The sequence below is a fragment of the Hoplias malabaricus genome, chromosome 5 (genome assembly GCF_029633855.1).
Source record: "Hoplias malabaricus isolate fHopMal1 chromosome 5, fHopMal1.hap1, whole genome shotgun sequence".
Classification (NCBI taxonomy): domain Eukaryota; kingdom Metazoa; phylum Chordata; class Actinopteri; order Characiformes; family Erythrinidae; genus Hoplias; species Hoplias malabaricus.
This window is the reverse complement of record NC_089804.1, coordinates 52,673,574-52,688,973: the sequence shown is the minus strand read 5'-3', so window position 1 is coordinate 52,688,973 and position 15,400 is coordinate 52,673,574. Positions and strand designations below refer to the sequence as shown.

Genomic DNA, 15,400 nt, shown 5'->3' with positions numbered 1-15,400 from the left:
AGGCTGAAGAAATAATAAAAAAAATTCTGTATGGATCTGGATAAATGGTAGAGAAGAAACAAATATTTTTTACAGTGTAGTAGGTGGTAGAAGTGGTGTGCGAATCCTAAAGTTAACATTAATATTCTCTTAAAGAACTCTGGTCACTGACAATCCATAGCTTTAGCCCGGGTAAAATTTCCAAGATATAAGCCAATTGCTGATTTCATGCCTAGATCTCCTTTATACACTGAGAAATATGACAATCACACAGAACAATAAAGGCAAGATTAATCATTTAGTAAAACCAGTATAGTCACATATAATTACACAGACATTGTTCGGGAGCCATCTCTTTACACTGCTCATTCTCTGGAAACACGGAGAAAACAGTGGTCTGTGTTTGAAACAACATTTAGGAATCTGTCTCAGTTTACACAAACGCAGTCAAGCTAAGGCCTGATCCCACTGTTCCAGGATTAACCTTAAGAGAAATATCCTTAGCAACAAAGAGAGGACTCCTTCTAACACAGAGAAGATCCTGACATCCATTACTTTTTTATTGCAGCACAACAAGAGGGCCATGACAGAGAAGAGAGGAGCAGGCACAGGAGAGGGGGTGGGGAACACATGCAAGTCATTTAAACTCTAAGGCTGATCAGTCGAAGTCCAATGCTGAAGTTTCACGCAGCTCCATTGGACTTGGCAAATCACAATGTAATTAAAATTGCACTGGCCCATAACCAACAAGCCCTTTGTACTTCACTCAGACACAATGGAATGCCCATAGCCACCGGGACATTGGACTGTTTATAGGTGTAACACTACTGTGGTTCGGCTAATAATTTCCCTTAAAGAAATAGTCCCTTTAAGTCAACTCAAATCTGTTAAATGCGTTTTCTTTCTGTACCGTAGGATTCCTCTGAGCAAAACACAGTGATTAGAGATGGGGTCTTATAGCAAGCTCAGTGGTTGTTCTATGAGATAATTGGTGCTTGTGGGAAAGGGAAGTAAAACATTATCTGAAAAATATTCTGTTTACTAAGCTGCTGGTACATAAGAGCATAATTAATAAATCAATTACCGTTTCAGAGAATGGCAAAACACATTACATTTTAAAGGAAGATTACAGGATGGGACTCAATATGAGCAGGGACAAGGACTGATTAAATTAATTAGAAAAAAAATCTTCATAATGACATCCTCTGTCTGGGAAACCTTCACTGCCATATAAAAGTCAGTACCTGTACTGTTATATAGTCATATATAGGACATTAGTTATACATTTAATTTAAAGCATTTTGGCAAAACCTCCAGAAATTTTGTGCAGCCTTTTTTTTCTGTTTTCTGTTTATATTTTCAAGGTGCATTTCATGTAAGGATGTTCACTGCAAATAAGGTAAAAAAATAATAATAAAAGAAGTGAAATAAGACAAAAATTAAATTAAATAAAACAAAAACAGTAGGCCAAGCTCTTAGTAGGCTAATATTATAAAAGCAAGTGTCTTCCAAAGCATCATGCAGCATAAAATATATCACAAACTAGGCTTGGCAGTCTTCATAAATACATAAGAAGTGTTTTCTTTGAGAGTTCATTAAAAGCTTATGCAATTTTCATCTGAGGAATGTAAAGACAGTAAGGTTAAATACCTCTAAATATTATCTATAACACATATATAATCTCTTCAAATATGACATGGCCATCAGATGTAACTTCTGCTTATAACATGCCATGAGCCATTTCTGCTTTGTGTAGCACAACAAAAGTTCTGAATTACTCTGAATGTTTACATATATTCACGAAGTTAATGCTCTTAGATTAAACTGTAACACCCCTTCACTTTACACTAAAGTAGCAATATGCTTCTTACCAGAATACAAACGGTTAAATCAAACTCGGTTGTGTTCCATTTCTATAAATTTGTTCCCAGTTCACCATAAGAAATGAGTAGATAAGACAAGTTCAACTGTTCTACAGAGGTTTTTGGGTTTCGTTTTCTGCTACGCCATAAAACTTTCCTAGTTAGTTAACGTCTTTTATAATTAAAGGGAGTGCTGATACTATGGGACTTTAACCGCAGTGGAATAGTAGACTGCAAAGCCTATCAAAAATGTATAGGTACCATTTTTGATCATTTTAGAGGTTAAAAAAAGCAAAGTAAACGTTTGATTCCAAATTAACCTCTGCTGAAATAATAACACTAAAATCAAACGGAAAGTAAATGGAAACGGGTCAAACAGAACAACTCAGCCTCAGTGTTTAAATTGGGCCTCACCTGGAATGACAGAGATAGTTTTCAATGCTCGGAGAACTCTGAATGTTCTCAGCGCAGATACATTCCCCAGGTCCACAAACTCTGTTACATATCTGAAATAAGGGAGGATCACACACAGACACCAAGAATGACCACCACAAACACAGCAAATACACCACTACCACGTCACCGGACCAGGAGCTACGCCACTCACAGAGCCTGTCCAAGGAGAGGGGGGGGAAGAAAGGAATAGAAAAAGGAAAAAACACACACGTACGTACACACACGCACACACACCTAACACCGACCCGGCCCCTCCCGTTTACACACGCTCTTACCTGGGATTACAGAAATTGTTTTCAATGCCCTCAGCACTCTGAACGTGCGCAGAGCTGAGACATTGCCTAGGTTTACAAACTCTGTTATATACCTGCAATAATCAAATCAAAGTTACACAGAGACATGTCATGATAGAATATGGTTGACTTCCATATTCATGCATCAAAAGTAACTGATGGTAACTCTTTGGGCTTCTACGTATGACAGAATAACAGTGTGTATAAAAAACAGAACGACTAAAGCTGGTGTTGAGATATAAGAGCTGGGTTCATTTCATTTACTCTGGATTGAAAGTCTTAATATTCATGTCAAAGGGAGGCCACGGACACAATAGTAACTAACAATGACTATCTATTATTAAGCTTTGTAAACTCGTGTATAACTAGTCCAGCTCAAACAGAGCTTAAAAGCCATGTCTAGCGTCAGTGATACCACAGCCACCCTGAACTTAACTTATTAAAGTAGAACCTTAAACACAAAAAATGACTTGGAGAGAGAAAACAAGACAGACAGAGAGAAATAGAAGGGTTTAAATCAGCAGAGTGTGTTGATGATATGGGTGTGCCGGGAGACGCCAGTGAATTGGAATAAACACTGCTTCTGGATCATTGTAAATGTAAACAATCTTAAGAGGAGCAGAGAGAAAAAAGCGTGATCATTCTGAGCCAGCAGCAGGACACAGTATACGCCTCGCACGTCGAAGAGAAAGGAAGACAGAGGAAGAAAAAGAGAAAGTAAAAAAAAAGGAGAAAAAAATTCTTTGGATGTGTGTTTAAACTGCTCACTTTGGTAGAGCTTGAGGGTTCTGTTCATAAACTGCAAAAATAAATTGCTTGGCAAGTAAAACCAACTCAGTATAGTTAGCCTTTAATGTTTCTTCAATTAATATTCATTAATATTGTATTATTCTCTTATTATTTCTAGAAATTGGTTGAAAATATATTACCAGTGAGAAATGATATAATGAGAGGTTTTACCTGTAAGGCCTAAGATGCTCTCACTTGGCAAGACTCTTCTTTTACAGCGTACATTATAGACCTGCAGTGTAGTGCTGAAACCTGATCCTGCTGCTATAAATACTACAATAAGACCTAATAAAGGCAGTAGATGTGTTTGGAAGGGGATACTTACGCCATTGAGATGACCATGAAATCCAGCCAGTTCCATGGGTCTCTTAGGAATGTGAAGTCATCTATACAGAAACCACGGGCAATGATTTTTACAGCTGATTCGAATGTATAAATTCCTGTGAATGTGTACCTAAAGAGGTGATGAAGGAACGAGAAGATAGATGTGACACATTTCTTAAAAGACAAAACAAACAAAACATTTAAGAGCTCCCAAAAACTGTGGAATCTGATACATATTTACTTTCTAAAATGCCCATCGGTTATATACTAATGCAAACTGGCCTATATTGTTATGTGTGTTAGAAAGACATCCCTTTAAAGGCTAAGCACCAGCGATATGAAAGTGTCAAACAAATAAATACAGTGGAGTTTGAGTTCCTAACTTGTGTTTATTGATAGTCAGAAAACATGTTATTTCTTACTAATTCAAGGAATAAGGTTTAAAAGACCGTTGGTCCCCCCCCAACGGTGTTGGGAAACTCTAATAGGCGTCTTGCCTGTGACGTAGATGGTGGACAACAACTCTAGAAGCTGCACTTAATTTAATGCAAAATGATGAAAAGGTGTGTTGTTTTTGGCTGCAATCATTCAATGTACAGTGGGACATCTGTGCACAAATGGCCCAAAGATCCCAAAATATCCAGAAAATGGACTAAATTTGTCAACTTTAAACGGGCACTTTGGAAAGGACCATCCGCTCACTCCGTTATCTGTAGCTCATTTCACTGGCGCTTTTCCAACAATATGGGCATGTAAGGACACCAACGAAAGGTGTTCAAGAGCCTCTGTAACATGGAGGTAAACAGGGTAAGGACACTCACTTCGCCTGTTTTAGTTGGTGTTAGTTAACGTTAGCTTGACTTGCTAAACTCGGTGGCTCAGATTATACTCGGCTACGTAGCTGCATTACGGAGGTTTATAGTGTCGGATGAATTCGAGTCCGACTTTTACACATTTACATTTGTCACATTTACAAGAATAACGGTACCTCTACATTTGAGTTTAGCTTATTGCTAGGCTATTGTCATGAATAATGTTGGTTATTTAGCTAGATACTGTCATAACAGTCAATCATAACGGTGTTTTACCACGGCGTTGTTCAGCTGTTGTCCACCAGTGACGTCACATGGTTGCGTTCAAGAATTTCCGTAGCGAGCTCGGGTTTTTACGTCAATTTAATAAAATTGTCAGTTTTAAAGCAAATTAAGCTGCTATTTTCATTTTAATTCATACTTATATCTGTCAGTAACTACAATAATGTGAAATATTCATGGAGGACCATTAAGTGGTGCTTAGCCTTTAACGCAACCAAAAGCTATAAATCTGTTTTGGTTAAGAATGCAATGTGGAGCGAGTACTTACTCTACTTGTTTGGACCACTCAGGAGGATTACTAAAAGTCATGAATACACAGTTGGTCAAAATGGTACACATGATGATCATGCTGAATAATGTATGAAAGAGTTAAGGAAACTGACATTATTGCAAAAGAAATAGAAAAATAAATACTTAACAATAAATACACATCAAAATAAATAGACCTATGAGACTAATATAACAGTTGTCTGGGCTACCCCCAATAAATTGTGGTACAAATTGACATATAATGTACAACAATGTCCTAAATAAACCTTGACCAAAAAAATCATATCGACCTTTTGCAAGTCTCCTTTAAACAGCAAACAAACTTAAACATCTAAAACCTCAGTATTTATTGGAGGTCACAATCTTAAGACATGTCTTAACTGGTTATTAACTTAACTGATGATAAGGGACAACTTTGTTAATGATTTTTATCCAAACCATCAGTGTAAAATCAATTTCTGGGACTGAGAAATTACAAATGACTAGCCATTCTTCACATTTCCCTTGGCAAAGCAGACTATAGTGCTGTGTTCTCATAAACTGTGATGAGTTGCTGACCAGTCACTCCTGATTCAGTTCAATAAGTATGTCAAATGCAAATGTGGTACATATGCAAGGCTCTATGTGACCTCAGCCTCTTTTCTCTCTTTCAGGAATCAAGATGGCAGCCTTCAAATGCACACAATTAATGACAGAATCTTGTTGGTGAGAAATCTTGAGCCTAAAACAAAGCATGACATGCACTGTGGTCTTTTTTGGCAGCATCATTAGTCTCAAGCTTGAAAGAGAGGGCACTTCAGGAATAAACAGGACATTCAGACAGTTCTCATACACAGGCAGCTTGAAAGGATATGAATGTATCAAAATTTTAATAGCTATTCGCCTAGCAAGATTAAAAGGACTTATCATGTACAGGGAGGACGTGGCACTAAAGCGGAAGATTGTTTTTCCTTTGTTTACCACTATAAATGTCTGCAAAGAGAGAAAAAAAGACAGGAGACAGAGGCAGAAACAAGATGGCAGAAGACACACACACACACACACACACAAGAGAGAGAAAGAGAAGCTTAGGTTAGATTTATACCAAACCTTATTATGCACAGTTTAGGCATTTAAAATAATCAACTTCCTCATCATCATCATCATCATCATATGATGATTTAGTGAAAACAATGACAAAATTCAATGAGTAAGTGTTATTCACAGATCAGACCAAACAAACAGCTTCTGGAAAAATAGATTTGACTCTGGGAAATAAATGACAACGAAAACATAACATCTCTTATATTGTCAGCATTATCACAGCACTATTCTCAAATTACCAAGGGTTTCTGATACAGAGTAGGATTCTGCTTTATTCTGTATTTTGGAATGAAATGATAACTTAGCAAAACATATTTTTGATAGTGTGATATTGTATGACATAAAAAATAAACATAAATGACATGTAAAACACAGCCAGGCCTGCCTACTTTTGCCAGACTGCATTTGGAAGATGTAAATAATAAAATCAATTCTGAATCGATTCAAAAAAGTATTTTCAGTGAAATGTACTGAACTCATGATGCACTCAATTGTTTGCTAAACAGCTGTATGTTTTCTAACGGATATATGCTAATATGCTATATATGCAGGTCACTGCTTTCTTCTGTACTGATTAGTGAGAAACTGATATTTGTCTGTGTATTTTGACTTTATTATCCATCTGCTACTTGCCAACACAAATGAATGATGTGCCAGACATCTTTACACCTCACTGTATGCAACATGCACTATCGCCTTCAAACAGGCTCTAAATATGATGAAAACATGACTAACTGTTAGTTTATTCACAGTATAATACTAAATAGTCCAGAAAATAGGAGTGAGGAGCAGAAATGCTGCTATTTAGTCATTTTCACTTTGTTCCCTTCCTTCTCCATTCTCATTTTCTTGAAATTCTGACAAATTACTCATTAGATGTTTTTTTTTAATTCTTAACTTGGTGCTCTCAAATAATTGCAGGTCTCACTCTGTGATAGGAGAGATTTAAGTGAGGAGCCAGGACAACAAGTGCCTGCTCTCTACATAAGAAGCAAGACAACAACACAACTACTTGTTTTATCATATTTGCAGGGTTAGGCAGGTCACAAAAAAGAAACAAATTGGATTATAGCAAGCTGTTTTAGCCTAAAATTACACCCGTAATTTAGCCTAAAATTACAAGCCCTAACTCAGTTTTTCAAATTCAGGATATTTGTGTTGTAGCTTTTACTTGTAGAAATTCTCATTTCAGACATAAATTATAACTTTTTTACTAGAAATTATAGACACTAGTATATTCCCAGGACCAAATATCCTTAATCCAATTTTGACTTGTCACACGTCACCAATGATTTACATGTAATTTCACTCCCTCATCTGTAATTACATTTATTAAAACTGCAGTTGCAGATATTTACACTGTATTCTGACTAGTGGCAATTCTAGCTTTAGATGGCAATATTATTATTATTACTAGTGAATACCGACTTGTAGATAACATAAACTATATTATAGATATATGAACCTGTACTCATCTAGAATGCACACTACTAATCAAAGGTCAAAAGTAATTAGAGATATCTTGAGTTAGCATCTTTACCAGTCAGTTTCATTATGGATATTTGGACCTGGAATTTTTTACAAGTCAGAATTCCAGAAGTATTTATCGTTCTAATGATTGATATTCCATAACACTGAAAAAAATTGGCAGGAACATGTACCCGTCTTTCCCAGCGTAATCATCACTGTCCAATGCAAAATTTTTGGGGGATATTTAGTTTACTGCAACTGCCCTTCACATTGTGGTAAAACTCCATGATGAATGGACCAATAGAAATACTCCAAAATTACTTGGAATAAAATCTTTTTACACTTTTCCCTTCCATTGAAAGTTAAGATATTTTGTTCCTTCCTCCTGTAAAGTTGCTATTTTGGGAGATACATGTTTTTAATTGGACCACGACGAAATGTAAGCATCCAGTTGCAACTCAATTCTCAAAACAGATGCAGATGCTCTACAGGCTCCACATCTATATCCTGTCAGTTTTTAAGAAAAGGGGACAAATTTAACATCTTAACAGCTTCCATAGTTATTAATGTGCAAGATTCAAACCAAGCAAAGAGGTGCTCTCCATTCTTCTTCCATTCCATAATTGTTTAAATAAAACATGGAGGCTGCCATCAAAATTTAATGGGGCACTATGTGCATTTGCAGAAGTGATATGCACATCTGCACTCTCCACTGTGCTCCAGCCTTCAGTCCAGCTGAGAGAGAGGGCCTTCATCATCATCATGGACAGCAGTGCAGAAACAAATGGCAGTTTATAAACAGTGACCAGTATGAACAATGAATATTAGAGTTAAATGTGTGTATAGTGGCCTTTAGCACTATATTTTAATTGTGTTAATAGATATGTTAATAACGGACAGTCAGGTGCAGGAGAAGAGATTTAGAGCTTGTTCTCAGTGGTCAGTTGGTGATGTGATGGTGAAATTCAGAGGTAAAACACAGCAAAAAATTGGCAAAAACTTGAACAATAATGTTTATGGCATCATAACAGTGTCCTATACTTACAAAACAGATCCACTCATTCAAATGCCTAACAATAATAATTAACACAAAGACCAAAGAGCATGGTGTACCTCAGGCTTGTGTGATAGACACTGGAATGTTAAAGAAGTGGCTTAAGAAAGTGTAGTTCAATAAACATCCCTCTGAGGGTGTGACCAAAGGCTGGCGAAGGCAAGAGCAATTTGGGTCAGACTGAAGAAGGCCACCACGCTGTCTGCATGCTGAAACCAGCACTAAAATCAACGGGGCACCAAGGCCCTTACATCTACGTGGAAGAGTGGAAGAACACACTTATAAAGGAGTGTTAAGATTAGTCACTAGATCAGTGTTCATCTTCTAAGATGAACAGGAACGGGAACATACAACAGGAAAGGGCTTTGAGGGGGGTCAGAAGAACTGAATCCAGCACCAAAACACTGTTCTAGACAGACACAGAAACATGAGAAGCGATTATGTGGGGGCCATGCACATGTATGTGAGGGAACCCACTCATACTAAGCCATTTAAACACAGACAAACACACACACACACACTGAATAAGTGCATGTAGGTTTCATCTTTGTAATGCATGGCTGGCTACACAGCTACTGAAAATTTCATAATTTAGAGTGGAACCGCAGAGAGAGAGAGAGAGGGAGAGAGAGAGAGAGAGAGAGAGAGGGAGAGAGAGAGAGAGGGAGAGAGAGAGAGAGAGAGAGAGAGAATGGGAAAAGGGAAGAATTAGTTAAGACAAAAACTGGAAAGTCCATGAAAAGAAAAAGCAGGTCTACCATAAACACATCTGAAGCATGTCCTTCTCTTATTTTTCAGTTGTAAATCTCTATAAAATATAGCCTCTAGCTCAAATCATTAATATACATAGAGTCGCCATTCAATTTAATTACAGTAAATGCTTCAATCCAAAGCCTAAATATGAATATTAATGGAGGACTAATGTAGATTTCTGTTGCTATCTTTTAGTCAGCTCCTCATTTAAACACTTACCAATCAACTCTGGTTTATGTGCGCAGTACGATGGTCTATAAAAAACAGTAGACATTATTACTGAATTCAGCTGCTGTTATGTGATCAGATATCTGTGTATATTGATATATACTGGCATTCACAGGGGCTCAGACAATCAGACTGAAGGACTGTATGAATTTCTGTAAGTTTTATTATATTAGAAACATGCAGTATATTACGTTATTGTTGGAGTGCCTAGCCATCACTTACTGACTGACTGACTGGCTGATTGAGTGAACGTGTTTAAATGTGCACGTGCAAGGACAGGCTCTTACCACAAAGCTGCAGAGACAAGAGATAACATTAGGTTGGCTAAAGTCATGTCGTTTCATGTGTGTTTGTGTATTTGGTTGAAATATTATTGTAATGAGTAGTAGTGTGAAGGTATACAGTGGTGTGAAAGCCTTTGTCATACTCAGCTGTTTTAGTGTGAAATCCCTGACTTGAATCCTCTAAAAAAATCTTTGTTAGCTTGATGCTAACTTAAGTACCCTGGCTCCTTGGCCTGATCAAAGTTAGAACGTTACTACCTCAACTATTCAAACCTAACTGAATTAATCTGAAGGCCCTGGTATTGAAAACTGTGGTGGAAAATGGGATAAAGACATGGACTCAAACCTTAGAAGCCCCAGTATGTCCAATATAATCAAATGTACTGTATTAAACAAAGAAAACGTTTAAAATTTTACTAGTTGGCTGCCATTTTTGTTTTCTCTTGTTTCAAATATAAGTTATTTAATCAGGTGTTATACTCATGTCCTTATCTAAACAGTGTTATATTTAAATACGTTGTTACATAAAAAAAAAAACACACACACACACTCATACTAAAAGCCATTCATTTAAATCATATTTATAACATTGATATAAATCACTAAAGATTCTCAGATACTTCTAATAAGAAGGATAAGTATTTTGGACTCTACTTTACTGTTGTTGAGACACCTGTATGACATACACGATGTTAGGGTGACCAGATCTGAGATGGTGAAAAAGAGGACACGTCTTGGGGGGTGGGGGTGGGAGGGGGTGATGAGGTCACTCCCCTCAAAGCCGTTGTATGTTTAGCTGAACCAATGTGTGCTTTTGGGTCCTTTACACCTTTATTTTCTACACAAAACATGGGAATTTCTTTTTTAATTCACCCGAGAACTTACATTTACGTTTCGGCATAGCTGCTCGAGATGGTGGTAGGTACATGAGCTTTGCCTGACGTAAACAAGGACTACTGACGTGCAGACTGACCAATTAAATGTTTACAGAGAAGGTTATCGACCAATAATGGTAGCTCTACAGTCAGACCGTCCAATCAGAAGATTTTAGCTCTAGAAAAAAAAAAATCCCGGACGTTTGTGAAATTCCGCCCGGACATTTTTTTAAGTCTAAAAAATAGGACATGTCCGGGTAAAAGAGGACGTCTGGTCACTCTACACTAAGCAGAGGATGGTGGTCCAGCAAAATTTTGTTTACCTAGTTTTCAATTTGTTAGAAAAGACTTGTGGTGAATTAGACATCTATAATATATTACATGTAAAAAAATGTGTTACATAAACATACTGGAAGAAAAGAGACAGAAAAATGCTTGTGAGGAGGAAATGGAGGAAACATACCTGCTGCTCACAGCAAGAAAAAAAAGGATGATCAATAAAAGAGATGGCAGGGGGCAAAAGGTCAGGCCTTTTCAACGGTTCTATGAAGGTCATAAGGACTAATGCATTTTGTCTGTCAAAAGCTTCCTCTCTGAAGTGATTGTTATGTCAAAATCAACAGCAAGATCCAGAAATTTATATGCAGAAACACACATTCCTGCTATCTTCAAAACTCCTTAAACATTCTTAGTTACAGCTACAGGATGCAATAGACCAATGTGTGGATCGGATTCCTAAATGTAGGCACTGGCTTTATCTGCTAGACTTCTTGTTTGACCTTTGAAACATATAAGCTTCACAGAAGACGACGAGAAGAGAGTGGGGGGATAAGAAGTAGGGGGAATAGAGAAAGCAGAGTGAGTGGAAGGGTGACACAAGGAGAATGGCATGAAGTAGAGGAAGGAAATCAGTGTAGAATGCAGCAGAGGGGGAAAATAGTGCAGAGAGTAAGAGCAAACCAGAATGAAAATCAAAGTTATATAAGCATAGCAGGTCAGATAAACAGTATGGATGTAGAATACGTTTGTTAACTGTTAAGTATTTGAGTGTTGGCATGTTAATCCCCTCCCTCCTGAAGCTCGTGTGATATGGTACAGTCTAAACAGTTTTCTTCCCGAATATTTTTTATTTACAGCAACACAGTGTTATTTAATTACACAACATTAACACACAACATGCAATATTTTACCAAAGAAGATACGATGTTTCGTGGTTACGACACATCTCTCATTTACTGTATAAAGCCTTGTTTCGACTTAAGTGGTTTTGCGTCGTAAACGTCGTAACGCGATCTTCGTGTTTGGTGTACGCGGCGGAAGAATACACGGTTACGCGGCGGAAGAATACACGGTTGCGCGGCGGAAGAATACACGGTTACGCGGCTCGGGACCGAGGAGGATAGGTGTTAGGATAGGATAAGTGCTTACAGTATGTTATTTACGTACAGTATGTACGTATGTTCCGACTTACACCGAAAATCGGTTTACGACGCGACGTAGTAACGGATCAACGTCGTAAGTCGAGGACCCCCTGTGTATTTAAAGAGGTGGAGATAGTCAATCGGAAGTTACTGTTATTTATGGTAGACTTATAGCTACATTACTTTTAGAGTGAAGTAGATTACTATGCCTCTGTAGAGTTTATAAAAGTCAGTATTTTAGTAGTTTTTTCTTGTGGGTGGAGTTATATCTGCTGTCTCTATAGAGTGAAGCAGATTAACTGAGCTGCCTGTGAATAACTAGAAATTATAATAAAAAAAGGATACAAAAATATTGCAGTTCAAATATAACAGTTAAAATTTAAAAGTAAGATCATTATACGTTTTAAACTAGTGGCAACACTGCAAAGAGCAGGTTCAGATGTTGGATGATCAGTTCTGGATCACCAACACCACTCAAACTCATCCCAAATTTGCTGGGTGGTTCCCCTTAACAACCCAATGTTAACAAGTCCAGAATGTCCTGGTTGTGGGGGCAGAGGGCGGGGAGGTGCACCTTAAAAAAATCACTAATTATAAGGGTTGTCTACAAACCTTTGGACAGGAAGTTTACATTTGTTTTCATTGCTTTTCTTTGCTTGGCCTTAAATTCATGTTTAGCTTTAGTGACTGTGTATGCCACTGTGGATGTGATAATTATTAATGTCTCTCTCCTGCTATAGAATTTTTATAGGAGTATTTTAAGAAAGCTGTGATATTCAAAAAATTGAGAGGATGGTGGAGATGATGAAGTGGAAGTATAAGGGGAAAAAAATACACACAGACAATACACAGACATACACACACATAAAATGACATATTGGAAATGGAATAGGCTGAAGAAGAAAAACATTATCCTTTCATTCTGCAGAATTACCAAAACTAAAAAAGTAACACTATCTCTGTAAAGATTCAATGAGTCTATTTGATTTGTAATTCATTGAAAAGGCAAGGTAGTTAAATTTGGTTAATAATTAGTTAAATGTTAAAGAAGATCTGGAATTTAACTATTGGAAACTATTTGTAATTTCTACCATTAAGCAGCTTAACAGCCCAGTGGTTTTGACAAACAGGTTCTGAAAGTTTTCAAGGTTTATGCTGGAATTCAAGTGAACATTGATTTGGTCTCTGTGTCATTCCACGTTGATCTTTAATTAGCAAATATGTTCAAATATTTGACTGGTTCTGCAAATCCAACTGTATGGCATGCAACTGTAGGCTCTTTCTTAAAGTCTTAGCTGAGCTGCATTTCCCCGCTGTAATGTCACTAAATGCATTTCTAATGTCAAGGATCTGTCATATATCCCTCATTACACTGCAGCCATTAGAGGCAGACCATTCCAGTGATGCCACCACAAAGCATCATTAGACAACTCAATTTGAGGTGTCTTCAGAAGACTGACCTACTGAGGCTGCAGCCTAGGCTTTAAAGGTCACTTATTATATTCATTCATTCATTCATTCATTCATTATCTGTAACCCTTATCCAGTTCAGGGTCGCGGTGGGTCCAGAGCCTACCTGGAATCATTGGGCGCAAGGCAGGAATACACCCTGGAGGGGGCGCCAGTCCTTCACAGGGCAACACACACACACGCTCACACATTCACTCACACCTACAGACACTTTTGAGTCGCCAATCCACCTACCAACGTATGTTTTTGGACTGTGGGAGGAAACCGAGCACCTGGAGGAAACCCAAGCGGATACAGGGAGAACACACCAACTCCTCACAGACAGTCACCCGGAGGAAACCCACGCAGACACAGGGAGAACACACCACACTCCTCACAGACAGTCACCCGGAGCGGGAATCCAACCCACAACCTCCAGGTCCCTGGAGCTGTGTGACTGCGACACTACCTGCTGCGCCACCGTGCACTTATTATATATAGAACAAAAATGTCTTTTTCAGTGCATACATTTAATTGTGCATCTAGAGTGTTTACCAACCCACAAACTGTGAAACAAGAGAACATGGACAACATGAAAACGTGGGACAAAATTAATCATCATGTTTATGCTCCACTTCTGATGTCAAGTGCTGAGACTTTAGATTTGTACCTGAATGTCACCAAAGGTAAAGAGACACAAACAGAGCAGAGGAATAAGACCACTGAGAAAACTACTATTATATGTGCTCTTTAAGAAACATCCATATACTTCAGCGACGAAGTTCACAGCATGCTAATAGTCCCGCTTCTGACAGTCAGAGAACTGCAGTTTCCACAGGCCTCCTCAGAACCGGAAAGATCCTCTCTGCTTTACTACATTTCAGGAACACAGTGGAAGTTGCATCAGAAAAACCTGGCCTCCCTTCTTGCCTTCACACCAAACACTGCCTCCACATTCACAACCTATTCAACACACACACACACAGATGGGGGGAAAGGGCGAAAGAGGCAGAAGGGGAAAAACAAGGCATAGATAACAACAGAATAAGGGCTGTATCTCCCCATGTGACCTGCATGTCCACATTTAAACATTTCTTAAAGTACACCACTCCTCAGATTCCCAGCTCCCACTCTATTAGACACGTGTTCATTAACTTATTTATGGTTTTATTTCCATTGAATCAAATCCCAGATTTCAGGTTGTGATTAGCGTCGCTTTATTACAGCATTAAAAGCCTCACAGAATATCGAGTAAAATAGTGTTGGAGATCTGGAGTGGCAACAAAAGCAGTAGTACACAGCTGTAAAATGATCACACCTAGATTGTCCAAACTTCAGCCAATGACTGTACCGTGTGAAACCCCTCGGTCCCCAAGGTGCCCTGAAGCCTGGCCCAGCCCACCCAAAGTGCTGCATCATCCGGGACACTGACGACATTCAATACATCCACTGCTCTCAGAGGAATTATGAGGCAGCAGCAGGGAGAGTCCACTCTGCTTTATTCCCTCTCTCCTTTACGCTTCCTCTATTCATTTGCCAAATCAGTCCATCCCCCAACAAACCACAACCATTGTGGCAGGATCAGCTGCTCCTGCAGCTGGGCTAATTGCTCCTGACAGTGTAATAGCCCTGTCCTGTAGCTAAGAGGTCGTAAAAGCTACTGGCCAGAATTCCTCAGCTGGACTTGCCCTGAAAAGACATGTTTCACTGCAGAAA

The 15,400-nt window shown here is 38.3% G+C and overlaps 1 protein-coding gene across 5 annotated transcripts in view; it reads right to left on the bottom strand.

Annotated features, from left to right (window-relative positions):
• The window catches only part of scn8aa (sodium channel, voltage gated, type VIII, alpha subunit a), a 55,431-nt gene that overhangs the window by 29,016 nt on the left and 11,015 nt on the right, over window positions 1-15,400 (bottom strand). For 3 of the 5 annotated variants that reach the window (XM_066670384.1, XM_066670382.1, XM_066670386.1), the window contains exons 3-6: window positions 5,922-6,039; window positions 5,066-5,156; window positions 3,705-3,833; window positions 2,256-2,347 (exon numbers count right to left, since the gene is read on the bottom strand). In XM_066670384.1, coding sequence (XP_066526481.1) covers window positions 2,256-2,347; window positions 3,705-3,833; window positions 5,066-5,156; window positions 5,922-6,039 — 430 coding nt within the window. Of the gene's footprint in view, window positions 1-2,255; window positions 2,348-2,572; window positions 2,665-3,704; window positions 3,834-5,065; window positions 5,157-5,921; window positions 6,040-15,400 lie in introns of all 5 variants that reach the window. The other 2 variants (XM_066670385.1, XM_066670387.1) reach the window with 1 other exon arrangement.